Raw genomic sequence first — 24,856 nt, forward strand, 5'->3', positions numbered from 1 at the left:
AATGATGTCACATTTAGTTACCTTGGTAAAAAATTGGATTCCTCCTTGTCAATGATAGATAAGTTAGTAAAAGGTTAATTTCTTTATGTCAATCTTTGTGTATGTAATTTGTAATTCTTTAATTTAATTAATTATACTTTTTTTGAGAAGATTAATTTAATTATACTTGAAGAGCAAGTATCCTTTTCTTTTCTTTTTCTCTTTTGGCGGAGACAGTAATACAATATTATATTATATTTTAGTATATTAAGATAAATTTGTTTAAATTCCAATCTCTTATATATATATATATATATATATATATATATATATATATATATATATATATAAATCCAACTATAACCCTTTCGGTACATGATCATAATAAATTCTTGAGAAATAAATTATAGTAAAGTGATTAAAATATGCATACTCATTGGAAAGATTTATAAAGAAAAAGTAACAAATTTAAGAAGCCAAACTTGTACATCTTGACCTTTGACACATTATGTTATGTTTCTTTTCTTCGTCTTAATTATTCATTATTCTTTAAAACATATTTAATATTTTTATACATAAATTATTAAAATGATTTCTTCTCTTTATTTTTTTTTATAGATGCATTGAGTGTATATATTTATTTAGGATAGCAAGTAGATATATATGCATTGAGTGTGTGTGTATATATATAAGTTTTTTTTAATCATACTTTCAAGCAATATAATAGATATTCTATCAAAAGCAATATAATAAAAAAAAAGTACATACTATTTACGTTTTCATATTATTATGGGAGGAAATTACATTTTACCATCATAAACTATATCTCAAATTACATTTTATACCATAAACTTTTAAAATATATGATTTGCACCTTAAACTATAGCTCATGTTACACTTTACATTTCACTGTCAATTTTGCCGTTATCTTGGATAACATCATATAAATAAAAATATCCAATTGCCTCATTTTTCAATTTCTTAAAATAAATGAGAAATTACACTTTACTACCTAAAACTACATTCCCGATTATACTTTGCACCATAAATTTTAGTTTTCCATCAAGATAACAATAAGGTGCAAATATGTAATAGATGTTATAGTTTAGAATGCTAACTATCCCTTCTAAAATTTGAAATGTAAAGTATAATTTGAGGCATACTTTACAAAGATAATATATAATTACACTTATTATTAAACTACCTAAAATATCAAATAAAAAACGTGTTTTAGTAGCTATGATTGCGGAAGAAAAAGAGACGAAAAGACAGTAGGCCAACTTCCATTATTATACACAAAACAAGTGGCCTAAAAATAGAGAAAAAAAAAACACTAAATTGAAAGTCATAAGTTAATGACTCACTCTTATTTGTCTGAATTAATGGAGTACAATGAAAAGGAAAAAAAAGGTTGGCGAGTTTTGATTTTTGAACAAAGTGAGAGTCGCCGAGGGAAAATAATTAAAGAAAAAAGGAAAAAGAAAGCTGACTAGGACTTGGAAATTACAAATTGGCGTCCAACGAAAACCCAAATTGCCGTTTACATTGACAAATCAAAAGAAAAAGAGTGAAAGATAATCAAAAAGAGAAAGAAAAAGAGAGATCTCTTTTAAAGGCCACAAACCAAACTTGTGGCTCAGAATTCACTTTCTCTCTCTTACACTTTCTCTCTCTCTCTCCCTCTCTATATTGTTGACGTGTCACCCCCACCTGCCCATTTGGGCTCCTCATCATCTATTCTCTCTCTCTCTCTCTCTCTCTCATCTATCAAACAAAGCAAAACCAAAAACACACAAACACAAACACATAACACAAAAAACAACGTACAATCGACGATACCACGACGCCACAGCACTCTCTCTCTCTCTTACACCACAACGTGTCAGATCTCTCTTTGATTTTGTTTCTCTTTCTAAAAAGTGTTTCAAAAAAAAAAAAAAAAAAAAACAGAGAAAACAGAGACAGAGAAATGTCGGAAGCTAAAGACCCGGCGATAAAGCTGTTCGGGAAAACGATCCCGGTGCCGGAGGTTCAGGCAAACGGTTCGGGCGAATGTTCCGGAGCTCCATCTGCGTGTTCGGGTCCTCTGGTGGATGATAATATCGATCAAGACCGTGCTTCTTCGAGTAGCTCTTCGGCTGAGAAGGTATGTATGTGATTTGGGAGATTTGGATTTGGATGTGTGAGCTGAAGAAATTTTGGATTTTGAGAGCGACCCATTATTTTCAAGGTGGAGATAAATAATGGGTCGGTCTTAGTTTGGAAGCTTTTTGCTTGATTGACTTGGTTATGGTGGGCTAATTTTATTTTTTATTTTTGGTTGTTAATGATGTGTTCGTGAGCTTTTGAATTGGGGTTTAGTTTGATTCTTTAGCTTCAGTGTTTAAAGTTTGGATTTTTGGGGTGTGTTTTGATTCGTTTTTGATAAAAAATGAGCTCGTTATGATGGATTTGCTTGAGGTAGTTTAGGTTCATTTTGATTGGTTTTGGAGATTGGCGGTGTAATAGCGTTTAGATTAGCTTAGGAACTTTGGTCGTTTTGTTAAGGTTGTCCATTTTGGTTACTGGATTTTGGATTTGGCATCTTGTTAGATTTCATCTATGGTTTTACATCTTTTGGTGGAGACAATTAGATTTGCAACATGAGTTTTGATAGCTGAGGGTGAGGGGCTAGATTATTTTTTGGCAAATCTTGGATTTTCTTTTATTATATAAAGTTAAAAAAATATGTAATTCTTCTTTGTGATCATATTCTCTGGTTAACTTTTGTTTGTGAACAATGCTGTTTCCAAATGAGATCCTTGCGTTTTGTGAGGAATTTTCGAATTTTGAGATCAAGAGGAATCTATAGTCTGGATATGGAGTTGCTATTTTTTGTGGAATAATTTCTTCAAGGTGGCATACCTGTGTTTATTTGTACTTTAAAAATAAATAAATAACTAAGTTCAATAGTCACAATGTGGGAGGGGGGGGGGGGGGGCTGTGGATTTGAACATTGGTTGTCTCTGTTGGAAAAGCAAGGAGGTGCCAGTCGAGTTTGGCATTGCCTTGTTTTAATAGCCTTTTTCAGTAACTCATAGTGCTTATGCGAGTACGAACATACTTGCCATAGTATCTTCAAGAGAGTTATTACCAATTTTGTTGCTTATTCTTCCTTACCAATTTTGACTTATTTTATTTTATTCTCCATTTGGTTACCTAGAATTCATAGAAAAGAGAAGAGAGAGAGAGACAGTTTTCAGTTTAAATCTTATGACAATCACTCCTAAATCAGCCTATTACAACAGATTGGGTTATCATGACTTATCATACGTACCTTTGCAATAAAGTAAGCCTTAGGAACACTTGAATCTGAACATTCTAGATATCTCTGACCCCAAGCAAATGAGCCTTTGTTGGGTGACTGAGATGAGTTAGAGTCTTGTCATTGGTCCCTCAAAGAGGTGGTTCTATATATACTTTTGCTGGCATGTTCTTTTGTATTGCAACTATGGAACTTTGGTTCTTACATGTTGAAGTACTTTTACTAGTTTTTGTGAGTTAATTGGTTTTTGTTCAACTGGTTAATATCATTGAATGCTGAAAAGATTTAAGTGAAATCTGGTCTATGATTTTATTTTTATGAAGTTTCCCTGAATATGGTTTTCACTGTAGTGGAATATTTATATCTGCCATCAATTTATATTTGAAATTGTGTTTCTCAATGGAAATTTTGTTCAATTCAGGATACAATGGGAGAAAAACCAACTGCAAATAAAAAGGAAGATGGAGGCCTACCTGTGTCTTCAGAAGAGTCGACAAATCCAGATGGAGCCTCAGGAATAAGTGAGAACCCTAAAACACCCTCGGTTGAGAAGGAGAGTGCTACATTAAAAGCCTCAAAGACTGAAGAAGAACATAGTGAATCTAGTAATTCACAGGAAAAAACCCTAAAGAAACCAGACAAGATACTGCCATGCCCCCGCTGTAATAGCATGGATACCAAGTTCTGTTACTACAACAATTACAATGTCAACCAACCCCGGCATTTCTGCAAGAACTGCCAGAGATACTGGACAGCTGGTGGGACCATGAGGAATGTGCCTGTGGGTGCTGGTCGACGCAAAAACAAGAATTCTGCTTCTCACTACCGTCACATAACTGTCTCTGAAGCTCTCCAGAATGCTCGAGCTGATCTTCCAAATGGAGTCCACCATCCTTCTTTGAAATCCAATGGCACTGTCCTTACATTTGGCTCAGACGCACCCCTCTGTGAATCAATGGCTTCTGTGTTGAACCTTGCTGATAAAACAATGAGGAACTGCACACCAAATGGAATTCATAAACCTGAAGAACTAAGGATTCCAGTTCCTTATGGAGGTGGAGAAAATGGGGATGATCGTTCAAATGGAGCTTCAGTTGCAAGTTCGAAACCAAAGGATGAGCCTGGCAAAATTGGGTCACAAGAGCAAGTGATGCGGAATTGTCAGGGTTTCACACCTCAAATACCATGCTTTCCTGGGGCTCCTTGGCCTTATCCATGGCATTCAGCTCAGTGGAGCTCCCCTGTACCACCACCTGCTTTCTGCTCTCCAGGCTTTCCGATGCCCTTCTACCCTGCTGCAGCTTATTGGGGTTGTACTGTACCAGGCACTTGGAGCATCCCATGGCTTCCCCAGCCAACATCTCCAAACCATACAGCCCCGAGCTCTGGTCCCAACTCTCCAACCTTGGGAAAACACTCAAGAGATGAGAACAGTCTCAAGTCGAGCAACTCTGGGGATGAGGAACCACAAAAAGAAAACAATGCTGAGAGATGCCTTTGGATTCCAAAGACTTTGAGGATTGATGATCCAGGTGAAGCTGCAAGAAGCTCTATATGGGCAACATTGGGGATAAAGAATGACAAGGCTGACACAATTAGTGGGGGAGGACTCTTTAAGGCATTCCAATCAAAGACTGATGAAAAGAATCATGTAGCCGAAACCTCACCGGTCTTACAAGCCAATCCAGCCGCATTGTCTAGGTCACTCAACTTCCATGAGAGCTCATAAATAGGTAGCTTATATTTTGTAATCAGTTTACAGTGTTGCAAGCAGACTTGGCGGTTTTCAACTGGTCCATTCAAATTGCCATCAATGGTGTATGCCATGGGATCATTTTGAGTTTGCCAGCCTCTTTTCTAAAAGTATGAAACCAGTCCAACTGAGGCAGAGCGGAGGAGGATTATCCTGGCATCTCCATTTTAGGAGAAGATACCCAGTTTAGCCAAAGTAGGAACTGATATCATGTGCTAGTATGAATAGGTGCTTTTTGCTTTATGTTAGATGGTTTGCTGAGTTCGTGTACATATTTCTATATCAAATAGTGAGCGCTAGAACAAGGTGTGCACCAAAAATCCCAGATGTACATAAATAAATTTGGGAATTGAATTCAAATGGAACTTCTTGTCCTTCTATACATTTAGAGATTTCCATCTTTTGGTGCGTTCTTAAATTAAGTCTACCTTGACTTGCGAAGTGCGTATGCTCGTGACAATAAGTTTAGAGACTACTTTTCTCATAATTTTGTTCACAACTACTAGGTGACAAGTTGTTAAAAGTTAGATAATAAAGTGGTCACTCATTAAAAAAAAATTGTAAATAATAAAGTGGTGTCTATGTGGCTCATGTGAAAAAAACTTTCCTATAAAAAACTTTTCAACTCAGCAAGTTGTGAAAAAATAAATAAAAAACTTTTCAACTCAGCAAGTTGTGAAAGAATGTTGTCTTGGATTTACATTCCCTGATTTATAGGATATCAATATTGCATCCAATTTCACTGAAGACGGTGTACGTCTAAAATCCAAGAATACAGTTTAAACTGGCCTAAAAAGAGTGTTGTTTTGTTTATTACGGTCTTTTTGAAATCTATATTTAAAGAACATCAACCAAATAATATATTCAAACATGGAACTCATCATTTTATAGTTTGCAAAAAAAAAAAAAAACTATATTTAAATCTTTCTACCAAACAACATTTAGTTATATAGCTTATTGAAAATTATATTTTACCAAACTTGAGTTTCAAGTGAAACACGATTTTACCAAATTTAAGTTAAGCAAAAAATTCAAAATTGAGTTAAAAATAAAATTACATAGGACTCAAGCTTGGGTAAATTCAATTTTGGCACATAACTTAACACTTCCTTCTCTCTCTCTATATATATATATAAATAAAGAAGTGTGCCCCAGGAGGGGTGGCCTAGCGGTAAGGATCTCATGTGCATGCACAATGATCCCTCGTTCGAATCCTTGCTTCGGTTTTTGTTTATAAAAAAGCGTCCGCTCGTCTGCTCCTGATAAAGTGCTATCATCAGACTAAGACATCAATCAATTTTTGATGTAAGCGGGGAGGATTGAACTCTAGATCTCTTATTCAACCATCAGAGGTTTTACCAATTGAACTAGTTGAAACTGACCAAAACTTTCAATTTTTGTAACTAAACTTTGTTGGGAAAAAAAAAAAAAAAAGCCTATATAAATAATATGGCGACCAAATCATTTTCGTCGCCTTAAAGCCCCCATAGTTACGCAGACGCTCTCATATGTTTCGCTCGCTCTCTCTTAGACCTTAGTCTTACAGTCTGTCAGGCTTCCTTTTCCGACGCCGTTTCAGTAGAAGCAGGTACGTCATATCTCTCATTGCATTTCTCGTTGCTTCAAGTATAAACCCCCCAAATTTCCAAGCTTTATCTACACTTGGGTCTCGTTTTGTTCCCATTTGTACAATTCATCTTCCTATTTATTTGTCCATATTAATTGTTTCAATTTGTTTTTCCTCCTAAAATTTCTCTTTGTTTTGACAATGTTTGTGTTGGAGTATTGGGTAGTTGAATGTAACATCAAATTAGGAACTTGAACTGAAGATAGATATATAAATTGATTAATAACCTCAATCTCAATCACTATTTGGGACATGGTGGTGATTTTTTTGGAGTTTTTTTTTTTTTTTTAATGGTTATCTTGAATGTATTTACTAGGGTATATGAACTGACTGAATTGAAATAGAAGCTTTGTAATTGGATTTTTAGCACTTGAGAGAGAAACTTGTTTAATTTGATGCACTTGAAATAAACCAACCAGCTTTACTGTCTGCTTTTGTAAGCTAAAAGGGTATATTAATTTTGGCCTTTGAAATGAATTCGACGACTTTTTGTATCGATTTATATATTTATATGTTAATTCTCTGCATTTCCATCCAATTTTATGACCTTTTTTTATAAGGAGTTGCATATTATGTCTTTCCCCCTCTCATCAATCTTTTTGATTTTATAGATTGGAATCTTGTATGATTTGGACGTGGTTGACGGGGCTTGCATAAATTTGTATACACACACACACAACAAATGTGATTATATATTGTTTGTGATCATGTTAATTAATGTATGCAGAATAAACAGGACCATATTGAGGTACTGCAGTAAAGTAGGACTGCCTCAATCAACTGACCAACACTCTAGACCAGCGGAGGTATTATATATTGCTTTTCTCAAACTACTTGAACCTTTTTTTTTTTTTAAATGAATGAGAAATTGTGTTTACCTCTCAATCGAATTACTTGTTTAGTTTCACTGGAGGTTTGTTCTTTTAAATAATTCTTTGATTGTTGGATATTGGAAATTGGGTATTGGTTGCGACCTTGAGTGGCATTGTCTATTAGTGAGGTTTTGCTGCATGATGGGTTTGAAATCTGGTGGGATTATTGAGATTTATGATTTTTTTTTTAATTTTTTTAATTTTTTTATAAATTAATTCTTTGATTGGGCTATTGAACTAATTCATGGGTTACGTTAAATTATGATGGGAAGAATTTAAATAAGTTGAGAATTTTGGTTGTATTATTCTTTTTCATCGTTATTATTTATGGTGTACTAGGAGGAAAGATAGTGCAGTAGGCCAAGAGCTTTGTAGCTCAATTGGTTGGCACCTCCTGATATGTCCATGACATCCAAGTTCAAATCCCTCCTCCCCCATCACAATTATGGAATTACAAAAAATGACAGTGCTTTAGAGTACTACTGTTGTTGGTTCCAACTAATGCTTGGACATACAGATTATTTGTCCTTTGATGCAGATTTATCAGTTTGAATATTTCCAGTTGGTATCTCTCTACCTGTTCATTTTATATAATTTTTATGTATCGCACCAATCTATGTTTGTATCACATCCAGATAAGATGTGTCAATCCAGTTCCGTGCCAGTAATCTATTGTGTTTGATCCAATACTGTATGTAGCACCATTGAAATTAGGACATATTAGTTTTGATTGAACCAATTCACGATTCATCTTTGAATTATGTTGTATTTTGTATTTTATTTTATGGATTACTCCATTCCTGAATGAAACTTTGCTTAATATTTTGCTGAAGTCTAGACCTCTCTTACTTCCTTCAAATCCCATGGTTTCAATCATTAAAAAGTATCTGAAATTTCTATAAAGAAGATTTTGTGTCAATTACATTTCTGTTGGGGCTTATTAGCTTGAGAAAGGTTTGATTATCTCACTTGTTGGATTTTTAATTCTTAGAGTTTTGCTAAAACCATGATTATTTTTTTTTTGAAAAATTATTGTGCTTAATCATAGATTATAATGATATTTGATTATTGTGACAGATGAACACTAGTTCTGCGGGACCCTCCTCGAAATCGAAGGCTGGGTTGTCGCAGCCCTCAGAAACTTCATTTAAGCGCAAACGTGGAATCTTTCAGAAAGAGTGTGAGTATTTAAAATGGGTTTGCTTTGTTGGGTTTATTGCCACAATTTTATTTTATGCGTTGATATTCTTTTTGGGTTTTACAGTGCAGCACATGATGTATGGTTTTGGAGATGGTCCTAATGTAAGTAGCACTGTTTATTTGTATTTGTTTTGTGCTTTTGGAATATAACAACACTGGTAATTTATATTAGCTTAACTTATGATCAGTTTATTAATTTGTGAAAACACAATATTTTTCAAAATCTCTTATAATTACCTCTCAGAAGCATCTCAGAGGTTGATTTTAATTGCTATGGTTATCTTTGCCACTAAGATATTGATATGCTTATTGCTTAGAGTTGGCCTCTTGATTTTGGCAAGTAGACTTCCACAACAAATGGCAAGAATCATGGTAATGTTAATATCACAGTCAAAATTACATAAGGTAAGATAATGAAACTGGGTTTTACAAGTTTGGAGGTTTACATGTGAGATTGAAAACAAGACCTGCATGATTCATCACATTTTGTAACATACCCGTAGCAAAGCTTTTAGCTGTGTCTTGTGGATTATTGGGTCCACAACGAACTAAAACCATTAGAAGAGACCTACATTAACTCATCTACATTAGGCTTTATGTGCAATTGCGTCCATCTCATTCATGCACTACTTGATTATTGAAGGTATTCTTCTATTCTTTTCTATGCCTCATTGAACAAAAAGGTTCCCTACCTTTTTCTGTTTTAGGTGCCAACCTCTTCTTGTTTTTGCTAACTTCAATAAATAAATTACGAAAGTCTTTATGTATTACATGCAATATTATTGACATGAAATTCTGTAATTACAAAGAATGAGAAGTGTGATGATTTATTGTATCCAACTTATAGGCGGTTTTGTATATTTTTTGTTGCATTTTCAGCCGCTTCCAGAAAGTGTTGCACTTGTGGAGGACATTGCTGTGGAGTATATCACAGATTTGGTAAGTACTTCTTTTGGTATCAACAATTTAATCTCAAGTAAAATATCATGGTAGGCTTATGTCAACATTTTAAACTTTTCTGAAGGTGCATAAAGCCCAAGATATTGGATCAAAGAGGGGGAAGCTATCAGTTGAAGATTTCCTGTATCTGATACGCAAGGTTTCTCAATTATTTACCATTTTCAACAATAAACTTCGTTTCTCTGTTTGAGAAGCTAGTTAAAAAGAAAATAAAAATATCACTGACCTCAAAGTTCTTTATGGCTACCATTGTTATCAAGGCATGCTATTTTGCAAGCTCACTTTACTATCATGTTTGCATTATAGTACACTTCTCAAATTGTGTGCCTTGTTCAATGACATTCATACATGACAAAACTTTTCCTTTCTTTGTTCCATTTTAGTACCATTTAAGGAAAAATGCTTTAGTTAACTTCATCCTCCAACCCATTTATCTCTCTTTTCTTTAGCTAGAAATTAAATTGGCTTTAAATGAATCATCAATGATATCCTCTTGACTTTGTTGTCTGAAATTCTACTTCTTCTTCTTTTTTTTTTTTTTTTTTTTTTTTTTTTTGCTTTGTAAATGCGGGATATACACTGCTGCAAAATTTCCGTGCTCTAAGTTCGTTATATATTAGTATCAGTCAGTACATGGTAAACAAATGCCAATGTTATACTTTTATCCTGCAGGATTTGCCAAAACTTAACCGCTGTACAGAGTTGCTGTCTATGAATGAGGAGCTGAAACAAGCGAGAAAGGTTTTTGAGTCGGATGAAGAGAAGCTGAGGAAGGTTTTTGAGGCAGATGAAGAAAACTAGCGTAGATAGAGTAAAATGCCAGTGTTTGGATCGGCTAATAGGATTTTCAATTTTGGATCACAATACTAGATGGTTTTGAAATCCCTACAACTGATATGTTCCTACACCAATTTTTATGTGAATGATCATTTAGGTAAATATAGTCGGACCATCCAAATAATGATCTTATCAATCTTAATTCATTCTAATCTTTGCCTTCAAAATTTTTTTTATTGTTCTTTGTATGTGTTATGCATCTCCCTAGTAAATGAAAAAAAAAATTTGGCATAATCTATTGCAACCTTCCAAGCTGTTGCCTATTATCATAGCTAAAGAATGAAGCAATTACATTCCATGAGCATATAAAACAGCAAATACCAAAACACACATAAACAATGTCCGGAGCAAGATGATAATGCTGTTCTAAATCACAAATTTGAAACTTTTTTACCAAAAAATTTGAAAACCCAAAAATCCTTTTCCAAAACCCACAAATCGAAAACAAACAAATTTATTAAAAACCAAAATTTTATCATGTGAAAAAAAGAAAAGAAAAAAAAAGCTACATGCAACAACTTTAGGATTCCAAGAACTACGAAGGTTCCCCGTTCTCTCCCCCCCCCCCCCCCCAACAACAAAAAAAAGGATTGAGTTTGAGGTCTTTTTTTGAGAATGAGTTTGAGGTCTTACTTCTGGTGATAGGCGTAGGGTGAGGGAGGCGAGTAGTAGCAATCTCTCTCTCTCTCTCTCTCTCTCTCTCTCTCTCTGTTGACGTCTGAGAGTTTAAAAATGAAAGGTATTTTGTCACTATTGGTATATACATACTAGTTACTAGGATGACTCTTTTTGTTGCCAAATATTCGCATTTTCGGAATTAGTTATATAACCTATTGTGATTTTTGAAATTCGATTTTGCCAAACTCGAGTTTCAAGAGAAACACAACTTTGCGAAACTTGAGTTTTGTGCAAGTACCACGAGATTCAAAATGAAGTTAAAATTGAGTTTGAAAAAATACATAAAATTAGAGTTTGGATAAATTCTTTAAACCTCAAAAGCTACCGTTAATAAATTCTATTTTTCGATGATCAAAACAAATGATTGTTTGCGACAAACGTTGTGAGATTCTTAACACCTACCCCATACATGATAAAACTTCCAAACCCATGAATTAAGAATTTTTATCATCATTAAAAAAGCATCTTTTTTTTTAAACTCAGGTTTGATAATAAAATTAAAATATACATAAGTGACTAATCACACATTTAAAAAAAAAACCCTTAATTATTGATAGTGACTCTCTCACCATGATTAAAATAAGTTTTACTTGAAACTCGTTTGTTTTTGGTTTTTTTTTTTTTTTTTTTGGGTGATGAAAACTTGCTTTTGGCACGTAATAATTAAACATAGGATGGCCAAACCCATGGGTTAAAAAAAAAAAAAACTATCCGACCGTTTCTTTTAAAAAAAAAAGTACCCTAAAAATCTCTCTCTCAGAGCTCTCCTCAACGCCACCTTTTCTCTCTCCACAGATCTTGGTCCTCTCTCCTCCGAGGTTTGTTGCTGGAGGAGTTTTGTCTCAATACTTGCAGTTTCCTTTGGTGAGAAATATCTCTTTTCTTTACACTCTTTTCTAAGTTATAATTTTAGACTAGTAGTAAAACAAAGATAGAGGTATAAGCAGCCCCCATTTGTTTTAGAAACTATGTGAATTAGGACATATGTTGCCTTGCAAAATCATACCCAAATCAATGTCCACTCCAAAACTGCCAACGGGGCCTCTCAAGTACGCGCCATTTCTATTCAAACCGAATCTCAAGCCTTCCTCTCTTGTAGACCCCATTAAGCTCTTGAAAATATCAGCTGAGACTAAAAACTTAAGACTAGGAAAGATACTCCATGCCTTGTTGATCACAAGCAATCAACCCTCCAAAAACGGCCACCCGGTGTTCCAAACTAACTCGTTGATCTATTTCTATGTTAAATGTGATGAAGTATCTGTTGCCCGTCAACTGTTTGATGAAATGCCTGAAAGGAATGTAGTTTCGTGGACTGCGTTGATGTCAGGTTATTTACATAATGGGTTAGCTTTTGAAGTTCTTAGCCTATATAAGAAAATGGTTTCGTTGGATGGTTTGTGTCCGAATGAATATGTATTTGCTGTTGTTATTTCTTCTTGTTCTGATAGTGGGAGGGTTGAAGAGGGCAAGCAATGTCATGGGTATGTGCTGAAGTCTGGGTTGGTGCTTCATCAATATGTCAAGAATGCACTGATTTGCATGTATTCTAGGAGTTCAGATGTGGATGGTGCTATGCGGGTTTTGAATACAGTGCCTGGATATGATGTTTTTTCTTACAATTCAGTCATCAATAAACTTATAGAACTGGAGTATTTGAGGGAAGCTTTAGAAGTTTTGGATAGGATGATGGTTGAGTGTGTGGTATGGGATAATGTCACTTATGTTGCCATTTTTGGCCTTTGTGCTCGTCTTAAAGATTTGAAGTTAGGTTTTCAAGTTCACGGTCAAATGTTGAAGAGTGACCTTGAATGTGATGTCTTTGTTAGTAGCGCAATGGTTGATATGTATGGGAAATGTGGTAAAATTCTGTATGCAAAGAAAGTTTTTGATTGTTTGCAAAATAGAAACGTGGTCTCTTGGACGTCAATCATGGCTGCATACCTCCAAAATGGTTACTTTGAGGAAGCATTAAATCTATTTCCAAAAATGGAAATTGAAGACATTATGCCAAATGAATATACGTATGCTGTTTTGCTAAAATCCAGTGCAGGTTTGTCTGCATTAGGACTTGGAGATCTATTACATGCCCGGGCTGAGAAATCAGGTTTCAAGGAGCATGTTATTGTTGGGAATGCTTTGGTAATTATGTATTCCAAGACCGGCAACATTAAAGAAGCAAATAAGATTTTCTCAGATATGATATTTAGAGAGACCATTACCTGGAATGCAATGATCTGTGGGTATTCCCATCATGGGCTTGGTAAAGAAGCTCTAACTGTGTTTCAAGACATGTTGGTAGCAGGTGTGTGTCCTAACTATGTAACTTTTGTTGGAGTACTATCTGCTTGTGCACATTCGTGTCTAGTGCAAGAAGGATTCTATTATTTGAATCAACTAATGAAACAAATGGGCATTGAACCTGGATTAGAGCACTATACATGTTTTGTTGGGCTTCTGAGCAGGGCTGGACTACTTGATGAAGCTGAGAATTTTATGATATCTACACCAGTAAAGTGGGATGTCATTGCATGGCGTACTTTGCTAAATGCTTGTCATGTCCATCGGAATTATGGTATAGGAAAACGGATAGCAGAAACTGTCTTACAGATGGATCCTCATGATGAGGGAACATATATACTGATATCAAATATGTATGCCAAGGCAAGGAGATGGGATGGAGTCGTGAAGATCCGAAAATTGATGAGAGAAAGAAATGTCAAGAAAGAACCTGGGGTCAGCTGGTTAGAGATAAGGAATATTACCCATGTCTTTGTTTCAGATGACAACAAACACCCAGAATCTAGTCAGATCTATGAGAAGGTTGGGGAATTACTGGCCAAGATTAAACCATTAGGGTATGTGCCAGATATTGCTGCAGTATTGCATGATGTAGAGGATGAGCAGAAAGAAGATTATCTTAGTTATCACAGTGAGAAGTTGGCTATAGCATACGGTCTCATGAAAACACCTACAGGAGCACCCATCCGTGTTATTAAGAACCTTAGGATGTGTGATGATTGCCATAGAGCTGTAAAACTAATTTCAAAGGTCACAAACAGGTTGATAATTGTTAGGGATGCAAACCGTTTTCATCATTTTCACGATGGGAACTGTTCTTGTGCAGATTTTTGGTGAAACTTTGATGACCTTTTTGTCATATGGATGACTGGAGAAGCTAATTGCATGTTATGGAACCTAGAGGATATTAGCTCCATGTCCCCCCCTTCCATGCCAAAGAATATTGAGCACGGCCTGTGGGGGCCCATGCCTCTGGGACCTTATGTAAGTAATTTAGATTAGTTATTCAAGTGGTGTATAAGTTTGTGTGACTCTTTCATTTTTATTAATGTTTAGAAATTTATTTTCAATGGGCTTTCACCTTTCAGGTTGTGGAAATCCGGCATTGGCCGTTTATGTTACCCTGATTTTGATGATACAGCCTTGAGGCGAGGTCAAGCAAAAACATTAATTGAACACTGAACTATAGGGTTAGCTTAACACTGGACATTAACACTGCGTTTCTGAGAGATGTTTCAAATTTGAGATAAGAGAGAAAAATGGAAGGGAAAAGAGGTGTGGATTTAAGGAAAGGGCAGTGGAAAGCAGAGGAATATGTAAGTGCAGTTAATCCTTTTAAAGAAGTATGGCCCCAAGAGACTCAAGCTCCATTCGATCCAAATGCCACTTGCAGAGACCAGAGAGCCGTGCTATCTTCATTGGGTAAACAGGCTTAGACCCAACTTAAGAAGTAAACCACCACAATTGCATTTCTCGTTGATTCAAGTATAACCCCCAGATTTCCAAGCTTTATTTATACACTTCTGTTGCTACTCTCATCTTTTTCTCAGCTCCCTGGTTCTCTTCCCATTTGTACAATTTATCTTCCTATTTATTTTTCCATATAAATTGTTTCAATTTTTTTTTTTAAAATATAAAGTTTTTTTCTTTGTTTTGACATCTTGCGTTGTTGTTGATGTTTGTATTGGGGTATTGGGTAGTTGAATTTTGTAGATTTTGGTTCTGTTTTGGGGGAATGTAACATCAATTTGGGTCCTTGAACTTAAGTAGATAGATTGTTAACCTCAATCTCAATCTCTTTGGGACAAGATGGTGATTTCAGGAGTTTTTATTATTATTATTATTATTATTATTATTATTTATGATTATATTAAACTGATAAAAATAGATACTCCACTTGATCTTAGCCAAAAGGCCGAGAAAGGTATGAAATTATATATCATTCTTCCTTATCAAAAAAAAAATATATTTATGATTGTATTGAATATATTTATTGGGTTATATGAACTGACTGAATTGCAGCTTTGTAATTTGATTTTTAGTACTTGAGAAAGAAATTTGTTCAACTTGATGCACATGAAATAAACCAACCAACAGTAGTGTCTGCTTTCCTAAGCTAAAAGCGTTCATTAATTTTGGCCTTTGAATGAATTTGGAGACTTTTTGTATCGATTTATATATGTATTTTATTTCTCTGCATTTTATGCATTTCCATCCAATTTTATGACCCATTTTTTGGAGTTGAATATTATGTCTTTCACTCCAATTTCAAATACTCCCTCTCTCATCAATCTTTTTGTTTTTATAGATTGGAATCTTGTGTGATTTGGACATGGTTGATGGGTCCTGCATAAATTTGTAGCACAGGTCTTCTTCATTTTTCCTCTTCTTTTTAGTGGTTTAAGCATTTGGGCTTAGGAATTGTATAGTTTGCTAGCCGTGAGTTACTTTTCTGTCTTTCTCTTTGTTATTATTATTATTATTATTAATTTATTTCTTTCAATACTTTGTGTGTGTGTGTGTGTATGTATATACACACACAAGTGTGATTATATTTTGTTTGTGATCATGTTAATCAATTTATGCAGAATAAACAGGACCATATCGAGGTACTGCAGTAAAGTGTTGCACTTGTGGAGGACATTGCTGTGGAGTATATCACAGATTTGGTAAGTACTTCTTTTGGTACCGACAATTTACTCTCAAAGTAAAATGTCATGGTAGGCTTATGTAAACATCTTTGACTATTCTGCAGGTGCATAAAGTCCAAGATATTAGATCGAAGAGGGGAAAGCTATCAGTTGAAGATTTCCTGTATCTGATACGCAAGGTTCCTCAATTATTTACCATTTTCACCAATGAACTTCATTTCAAAGAGGGGAAAGCTATCAGTTGAAGATTTCCTGTATCTGATACGCAAGGTTCCTCAATTATTTACCATTTTCACCAATAAACTTCATTTCTCTGTTTTAGAAGCTAGTTAAAAAAATATATATATATCAATGACATCAAGGTTCTTTATGGCTACCATTGTTGTCAAGGCATGCTATTTTGCAAGCTCACTTTACTATCATAGTCAAGTGTACAACATACTTTTCACATTGTGTGCCTTGGCCAATGACATTCATACATGACAACACAATACTTTTCCTTTCCTTGTTCCATTTTAGTACTATTTAAGGGAAAAGTAAACTTCTTCCTCCACCCCATTTATCTCTCATTTATTTAGCAAGAAATAAAATTGGCTTTAAATGAAATTATCAATGATATCCTCTGACTTTGTTGTCTGAACCCATTTTTTTTTTGGGTCTTTTCTTGCTTTGTAAATGCAGGATATACACTGCTGCCAATGTTATACTTTGATCCTGCAGGATTTGCCAAAACTTAACCGTGGTACAGAGTTGCTGTCTATGAATGAGGAGCTGAAACAAGCGAGGAAGGTTTTGAGTCAGATGAAGAGAAGCTGAGGAAGGTTTTTGAGGCAGATGAAGAAAACTAGCGTAGATATAGTAATATGCCAGTGTTTTGATCGGCCAATAAGATTTTTAATTTGGATCACAATACTAGATGGTCTTGAAATCCCTACAACTGATATGTTCCTACACCTATTTTCATGCGAATGATCATCTAGGTAAAATATAGTCTGAGCATCCAAATATATCAATCTTAAATAATTCTAATCTTTGCTTTTAAAAAAAAAAATTCTACTTCTTTGTATGTGTTATGCATCTCCCCAGTAATTAAAAAAAAAAATTGGCATAATCTATTGCAATCTTCTAAACTGTTGCCTATTATTATAGGATTTGACTCCAAAATTTTATTGTTTGAATGCTATTCATCTATTAAAACAAGAGAACTTGCACTCTTTAGTGGTGATAAAACTCAATTTGGCACGGGAGCTTTAACATTATGTCGAGTTTCTTTGCAGCATAAAGCTAAAAAATCATGTGTTTATACTTCGTAACTACAAAGAAAACCATTCATGTTCTCAATAAATCTAATGTCACAACTTGTTTTGCACAATATATTTTACCACTTATTAAGTTGATATATTGTAATTGACCCCTAATAAATTTGATGTCTTTGCAATCATTTGCCTTCTAAATAAATCTAATGACAGTACAATTTGTTTCATAATGTCACATGTTGTGATTGGTGTACAATAAAAATAATATCACAACTTATCTCCTCAATAAGTTACAAAAAATTTGTGGGTTCTAGTTAGCTCAATTGGTAAAATCTTTGATAGTTGAATAAGAGATCTGGGATTCAATCCTCCGTCTACATCAAAAATTGATTGGTGTCTTGGTTTGATAATAAAAAACATTATCAAGAGCGGACGCCATAGGTTAAAACTCTTTAAAAAAAAAAAAAAGTTACAAAAAATTTATATATTAAAAAAAAAATCATATCCATAAAATTGCTATGAAGCTTCCTATTAAACTCTTCCTCATTTCCGTGTCATTCCATAAAAGATTGATTCTGTTTTTAGTGCTTTATGATTCTCTGATCCATTACTGCCTCTTACCTCACGTCTATAAACATTAAATATCAATAAAACCAATAAACCTTCATTTGAAAACCATTAACAAAACAAAGTGGGTAAGGAAAGGTACCTTACACTTTGCACAGAGAGAAAGACATATCAACTTGTCTTGTCTAACTTTTGCTAGTTGGAGAAGGCCTAACATTGATGGAGAAGGCCTAACTTATTCTCGCGTAAAATCATACACGGTTGCATTAGATTCGTACTTCATACGATAAAAGGCTTATAATTCAATTTATGGTTCTTGTCAAGAGATTGCAGTTCACCTACCTTTTTCTGGTATCTCTAATAGAGATATCCAATTGTTAAATCTACTCACACTCAACTATCAAATTTTAAAAAATAAAATAAAATATTTTTTGATATTTTTAACGAATATGTCTAAGATTCAAAATCTTCTCCCAATTATAGCTATCTAATTACAATTTTTTTAATTTTAAATTCGTATTGCAAAATCTTATCAACATGAACATTTCTTTATCTCAACCTTTTTATAATGAGTTTATCCCAAGCCAAATTAAAAAAATTGAAAGGCAAAAAGAAGTAAGATCCTTGGCAACTGTAAATTAAAATTTCTCACACTTCTGTTTGTTTTATTGGTGACATGTGGTGTTTCCTTTCGAGAGCACATAATGGCATACTTTACACTTTCACGTGCGTGAAGTGTAATTTAACTGAAATATTGCCCATGATCCACTTGCACTCACTATGCTGTGGAGCTGAATTAATTTTAATTATAATCATGTAATAATAGTAATAATAATATGATAGGCTGCTTTGTTAATTTTTAAAAATAAAGTCAAAATATGTACAAATAATTATTGAGAGAAGCACACCCTATTAACCAATGAAATACTGATAGGTTTTATACGAAGATTGTGTATTTCATTTCATAATTAAATATCTACTATTTCTTCACTTCTACTCTTAAGACATTCATCAATAAGAACTTGAGCCATCACCTTTCCCCAATAAAATCTTTATTTTTACCCTATTTTCAACAAAAATCAGCTCTGTCAGTATTGTTTTTATAAATATTCTTAGACACGAAGCAAAAAAACTTTGTTGCTCTTCATGTAGCATTTTCAACAACTATTTTGTTTTGGAGACTTATAATTTAGTCCTTGAGAAATAGGGAAAAAAATACTGGTGGTTCCATATATTTCAATTGTTTTAGCTAATTTACTATTGACTATTTCTTTAGCTAATTGTTCTATGATATTATTCAGTTCTCTTCAAATGAAAATTTTCGATTCGAATTGTCCTTTCCCACTCCTTATTATAAGAGAGAAAACAAACCAAAAGTACTAATTGATTTCTGCCTAACTTATTTTGAACTAAGCTCTCGAATCTACACGATGCATTAGAAGTCTGAATAATAATTAATTAATTTTATTCTAATATAAATTTTTTATTTTTTATTCTATTAGTCCAATTGCTAGAGGTAGTTGACTTTTAAGAGCAACTGTAGGGAGTGCTTCCAGGGGAGGGTGGGTATGCCATCTATTTAACTCGTACGAACCATGAAAGGGCAATGTTCTCCTTTGTATAATTTAAATAGTGAAAAGAGATAATTGAATAAGCTTACAACTTTACTTTTTTATTTTTTTTAAATATATTTTTTTGGAGCTAGAATAAGCTTACAAGTTACAACTTGAAATGGTTTGTAAAAGAACATTTAATCTCATTTTCATTTGCATGAGATTACTTCTATCGGTTTATTTTTTTAGGTTCATTAAAGCTTCAATTTGTTTAAAGATAAAATTAAACTTTTACACAACAAACAAATTAAATTAACAAAAACAAACGAATGCTTGAAGAAAATAAAAAGAAGAAATGAGTGGATGTTGCAAATTAAACATAATTTCAAATTTGCTTATATATCGACGAATACTTAAGATTTTTGTATTAAATGGCATCTCAATTCTTTTAAAGGTAAATTATAGTTTTCACCCCTAAACCATCTTCCCACCTTAATTACTCTTATCCCTCTAAATTATCAAAATGCATGTTAATCGATCCCCCAATTCCAAAAGCACCTTATATTATCCCTTGTCATATGTTTTACTGTTAATTTTAACATAATTTAGTACTAGAAGATTAATTTATCACTTAGCTGTCTATTTTGGAGAAATGGATAAATTGATATTTTAATGTTAAATTATGTTACTCTTTTTTTTTTTTTTTTTGGAGGAAGTAAATTATGTTAGACTTAACACAAAAACAATGGTAAAGGAGACATTGAAACATAATTATAATTTTAAAGGTCAATTATGCATTTCAATAGTTTAGAGAGATAAATATAATTAGAGTGATAGTTTAGAAAAAAAAAAAAATTTACCCATGAAAAAAGTCAAAATTATAAATTTAATACCAATAGTCAATATATTTACCTATAAAAGGTTAAAAAAAATCCTGAAAGTTTGTAAAATTCAACGACTTCTTGTACTCAAAACAGAAACTTATATTCCATGGGCCTATGGACTTAAAAGTTAAAACTTTAAAGTCAAGAATCTTTTGGATTATGTGTTAGGTGAATCCAAATTACCATAAACATAAATCACTCACCTCCCTGGCTCTCAAATAGTCTCAAATTAATTACTAGTAGAAACCTCATAAAAAATCGAATAAAATTAGATAATAGTAAGATTCTCTTTCGTTGACAAGTACGCCTTTCTAAGTAGATTCTATATTCGGAAAGACCTTTATAGTTTTCTAAAAAAACAAAAGCAGTTACCGTATTCGAAAGGCTGAGTACATAAAGGGTCTATGTATAGCTGTTCTGAGTTTATGCTCGTTAATTATGGGTTCTCTGACTTCTTAAGCTTTATTCTTATCTGTACAGCCAAATTGTCAGTGTCGTTAAATAAGCACTAATTTTCGCAATTAAAGCCTCTCATTGGATCTGAAGCCGAACCAGTTCCCTAGGAAACTCCGAAAAAGCTGCCTTTTCTTTGGTTACTGAACCAACACCAACACCAACACCCAAATCCAATATATCAAAGCTTGGATTCAGAAATCTGGGAGCTACCCATTTCCCAGAATCGTGCAAGAAATAATGGGTCGGTCCTGTTTTCTCAGGATTCTTCTTGTTTCATCACTTCTGGTTCTGTTCTTCTCTCATGGTACTACTACAATATTTCTATAGCATTAGTTTTTTGTGCTTTTCATTTTTCCTAGGAATATTTTCAGTTTGATTTTTTTTTTTTTTTTTTTGTCTTGTCTCTTGGTTCCTTTTTCCTTAACTTTTCATTGTCAATTTTAAGGATTCGGAAGAAAAGTGATGGAGACGGTTGAGCATGATGATAATTCCACTGTTCAAGGAGAGGTTAGTTGTTTTTTCCCCTCCTCTTTTTCATAGACTAATAGTTGTATAGTTGTTTCACTCCATAATTATTTTATTTTTCTTTAGTGAACATTGAGTAAATGTTTGTTTGTTGTCCAGGAAACTATAGGAAAATCAAGGGAGATTGCAGAAGTGATGGATTATTCAGATCCGGGGCCAAACACTAACCCGAAGGCCGGTTACATTCTCAGCCCTCCTCCAAAAGCCTAAGTGAGGTTATTAACGAATTAATGAATAAAGAGCTTGTCACTTTCTTCTTTGTTTTTTTTGGTTTTTAAGTTAAGTTTGTGAGATGAATAGAATTGTTTATGTTACTTCGGTGATGTTATTGGTTCAAGTGTAATTTATAAATAAGTTTAGCAAAAAAAAGTGTAATTTATAAATAAATAAGGTGGTGCTGAAAATTTGGGTTCTTTATAATCAGCTGTCTTCAAAATTCAGACTTTGTGCAATAAAATAGTATTGGTGATGCTGCTCTTCCTTATTATTATTATTATTATTATTATTATATCCAAGCTTAACAAATTTTCTCTTCAATGAGATGATAGGTTATGGACTCGGTTTGTGTCATGTACAAAGTTCAATTCTTTCACGGTTGAAGACTTTTTCAACCAGTGTTGCCCTAATTCTATCATTTGCTAGCAGAGTGAGCATAATTTGGTGACTTTGTTCAGTAGTCGAAGTTGGCATATATAAGGCCAAAATGAGAATTTAACATTAATTTTTAAATATTATAATTAGTAGTCACTGTTTACAAACTATATTTTTTACTAACATCTCGAGTCTAGGAGACTCGATTTTGGGGGCCAAAATCGAGTCTCAAAGACTCAATTTCCATGGTCTATCATGTTTGACGTGACATTTTATCCACGTGGTGTCCACCTGAAAATCGAGTCTTAGAAACTCGATTTATAAATTAAAAAAAAATTTCAAGTCTCTCCCAGAAACACAGAAATCCCAGCACAACAAAATACCAAAAAAAAAAAAAAAATAAAGAAATCCCAGAAACACAACAATCTCAATCTCAGCACAATCAGATCAGAGCTCACCTCTTAGCACAATCTCACAGCAATTAGATCAGGCCTCACCTCACCTCACCTCGCTTGGGTCGCGCCGCCTCGGTCGCGCTGCTGGGTCGGCGGCAATGGGTCTGTGGTGGCTGGGCTTGTGTAGATCAGCATGGAGGAAGAAAAAAGTAGATGGAGAGGTAGTGAGGAGAGAGACATGGAGAACAGATGCACAGAGGAAATGAAACGCAGAAAAAAAAGAAGGAGAAGGAAAATAAGAAAAAACAAAGTGAAAGATATAAATCGAGTCTCAGATACTCGATTTTCAGGTAAACTCTACATGAAAAAATGCCACATCAGACCTGATCCGACCATGAAAATCGAGTCTTTGAGACTCGATTTATAGGCCCAAAATCGAGACTCTTAGTCTCGAGATGTTAGTAAAAAATATAGTTTATAAACCGTACCTACTAATTATAATGTTTAAAAATTAATGTTAAATTCCCATTTTGGCTCATATATAAGCTAGCCTAACTTTCTCAAATGAGTTTTGAGTTTGACTCATGAACTAGACTAATTGTGTTAGAAACCTAGTGATTTCTAATTGGGATGGGTAGGAATTTCAGGGAAATGTATGATAATTATAGAAAAATTGACTTAATTTGAGATAGTCACCATCTATAGAAAAATATTTAGAGAGAAAAGGTAGTCTTTTATAGAACCATAAAACTATCATATTGGCCCACATAACCTATTTTATTATTCTTTGTGTGCATTAATAATTTCAACATGTGTTAAATATGATTAACATGCTTGGAATTGTAACTAATTAACTAAATATAACATTAAAACAATTATTATTATATATCTATAGGGGTTCCCAACAAATTAGTATGCCTATTTTTTATTCCTCCCCTTGCATATAGCATATACTATAGAGATGCTTCTGGAGATCAATTCCCTTGTGTGATAGGCTATGACAATAGTTTTGTTACTGCTATTTTTCTCTATCTAAGTTGTGCTTCATTGCATTAGCAAAAGTATAATTTGATATTCTTCTTTTATTGAGAAAGAATTTGATTTTATATTGGTTGATTATGGGTAAGGAAAAGTTAATTATATATAGGATTTTTCTAATGTGTGCCCTTGACAGCTTTTTCAATTTCCGAGAAAATATTTCAAAAAATGAATGGTTTAACGTGTGCTCTTAGGGCACACATTAACCGGACCCTTATATATATATAACACCACTTATATGTGTACGGATTTTGAAGTATTTTTGCCTTCACATGTCATCCATCACCAGATAGATCATTCAAGGTTCCATAAATTATCCATTATATAATGCCCTCGAGGTGATAGACGATATAAAATTACTTGACTTGGTGGAGTTCCTCCCACGAGGTTTATTTTGCAAAATATTGAGCTAAAGTGACTACTTAATTATGTTTCACGTGCATGCAACTATGCAAGTGTAAACAAGGAAGTGAGGAACAAATCAATGGCCTCCTGGCTTAATGGCATCCCGCCCCCCATTTGTGAGACTTGAACAAAGAGGGTAGAGAGAGAGAGAGAGAAGAAAAATTAGCAAACAGTGAGGTACAATTTTTTTTAACTCCCTCATCAATCAATTGATCAAGATTTTAATTAGAGCTGCTTTGCAGGATCTCTAGATATGTATAATTCTAAGTTCAACTTTTATGCACAATCACTAGAGGTGCACAAATAATGGATAATATGTTTTCTCCCTATTAGCGGTTAAAATGTTGAACTATTTAAATTTGCTTTCATGATTTGGACCATGTAGCAATTCTGACAACTTAATGAACTAGAAATCCATGTTAATGAAAAATGATCATATAAATGTAAGGTTCGTAATAGGATCATCTCAAAATACTTTGTTCTTAATGCTAATTAGTCATTAACAAGATTCACATGCCATAAAGAGCACCTATAAAAATATGGTGAAATTCAAATTCTTGAAAGCCACTCTGAGCATTTAGGAGGAGGGTATAGTGGACGGAGTTGGTGTCACTGTGTGGTCTCTCTGTCTCTCTCCCCAAATTAGATTCTATTATCTGTACATTTACCCAGACGTGCCCGTAACTATGTTAAATTTGAATTGAAGTACTATAAATTTGTCATAAAAGGATATGTTTGTATAATCTTTGTCAAAGGTGAAGAAGAGCTGTCAACGTTAGATGTCTACAGTCTACCTTGACTTTGAAAGGTCTGCTTTTAATTGACACGTTGAGGCCAAGAAATTCTTCTAAGGGAACAAATGGAGAATCTAAATGGATATTGTCAATTTTGCGCGTGTTTGAAAGTCCACTCTAGGCCTAAACTGTTCAGCCTTACTCACCTTTGTGTCCTCGCCGTAAACATTCTTTGGAGCCCTTGATTATTCTCTGTGACCAATCACCATGTGACTCTGTCCTTTGTCGAA

General features: G+C 33.8%; 5 protein-coding genes and 1 pseudogene across 5 annotated transcripts; 5 read left to right on the forward strand and 1 right to left on the reverse strand.

Moving 5' to 3' along the window:
* The first annotated feature begins 1,699 nt into the window (after positions 1-1,699).
* On the forward strand, positions 1,700-5,414 carry LOC142621498 (cyclic dof factor 2-like). Its single transcript, XM_075794763.1, has 2 exons — positions 1,700-2,125; positions 3,705-5,414. Exons 1-2 carry the CDS (start codon positions 1,949-1,951, stop codon positions 5,010-5,012), a joined length of 1,485 nt encoding a protein of 494 aa, XP_075650878.1. The 5' UTR covers positions 1,700-1,948; the 3' UTR covers positions 5,013-5,414.
* Positions 5,415-6,505: 1,091 nt separating this feature from the next.
* On the forward strand, positions 6,506-10,699 carry LOC142607194 (transcription initiation factor TFIID subunit 13-like). The gene is made up of 7 exons (XM_075778622.1): positions 6,506-6,624; positions 7,391-7,469; positions 8,613-8,715; positions 8,800-8,837; positions 9,615-9,674; positions 9,760-9,834; positions 10,368-10,699. The coding sequence occupies exons 3-7, from the start codon at positions 8,613-8,615 to the stop codon at positions 10,494-10,496; spliced, it is 405 nt and encodes a 134-aa protein (XP_075634737.1). The 5' UTR covers positions 6,506-6,624; positions 7,391-7,469; the 3' UTR covers positions 10,497-10,699.
* A 1,384-nt stretch (positions 10,700-12,083) lies between these two features.
* Positions 12,084-14,933, forward strand: LOC142644438 (pentatricopeptide repeat-containing protein At5g39680). Its single transcript, XM_075819057.1, has 2 exons — positions 12,084-14,495; positions 14,600-14,933. The coding sequence occupies exon 1, from the start codon at positions 12,195-12,197 to the stop codon at positions 14,346-14,348; it is 2,154 nt and encodes a 717-aa protein (XP_075675172.1). The 5' UTR covers positions 12,084-12,194; the 3' UTR covers positions 14,349-14,495; positions 14,600-14,933.
* On the forward strand, positions 14,857-17,242 carry LOC142634012 (transcription initiation factor TFIID subunit 13-like). Its single transcript, XM_075808278.1, has 4 exons — positions 14,857-14,933; positions 16,135-16,180; positions 16,267-16,341; positions 16,844-17,242. Exons 1-4 carry the CDS (start codon positions 14,857-14,859, stop codon positions 16,976-16,978), a joined length of 333 nt encoding a protein of 110 aa, XP_075664393.1. The 3' UTR covers positions 16,979-17,242.
* On the reverse strand, positions 15,331-15,439 carry LOC142622993 (U2 spliceosomal RNA; annotated as a pseudogene).
* A 3,534-nt stretch (positions 17,243-20,776) lies between the features above and the next one.
* Positions 20,777-21,890, forward strand: LOC142621652 (uncharacterized). Its single transcript, XM_075794972.1, has 3 exons — positions 20,777-21,182; positions 21,324-21,385; positions 21,503-21,890. Exons 1-3 carry the CDS (start codon positions 21,116-21,118, stop codon positions 21,611-21,613), a joined length of 240 nt encoding a protein of 79 aa, XP_075651087.1. The 5' UTR covers positions 20,777-21,115; the 3' UTR covers positions 21,614-21,890.
* The last annotated feature ends 2,966 nt before the right edge of the window (positions 21,891-24,856 follow it).

This window comes from Castanea sativa, chromosome 1 (assembly GCF_040712315.1).
Source record: "Castanea sativa cultivar Marrone di Chiusa Pesio chromosome 1, ASM4071231v1".
Lineage (NCBI taxonomy): Eukaryota > Viridiplantae > Streptophyta > Magnoliopsida > Fagales > Fagaceae > Castanea > Castanea sativa.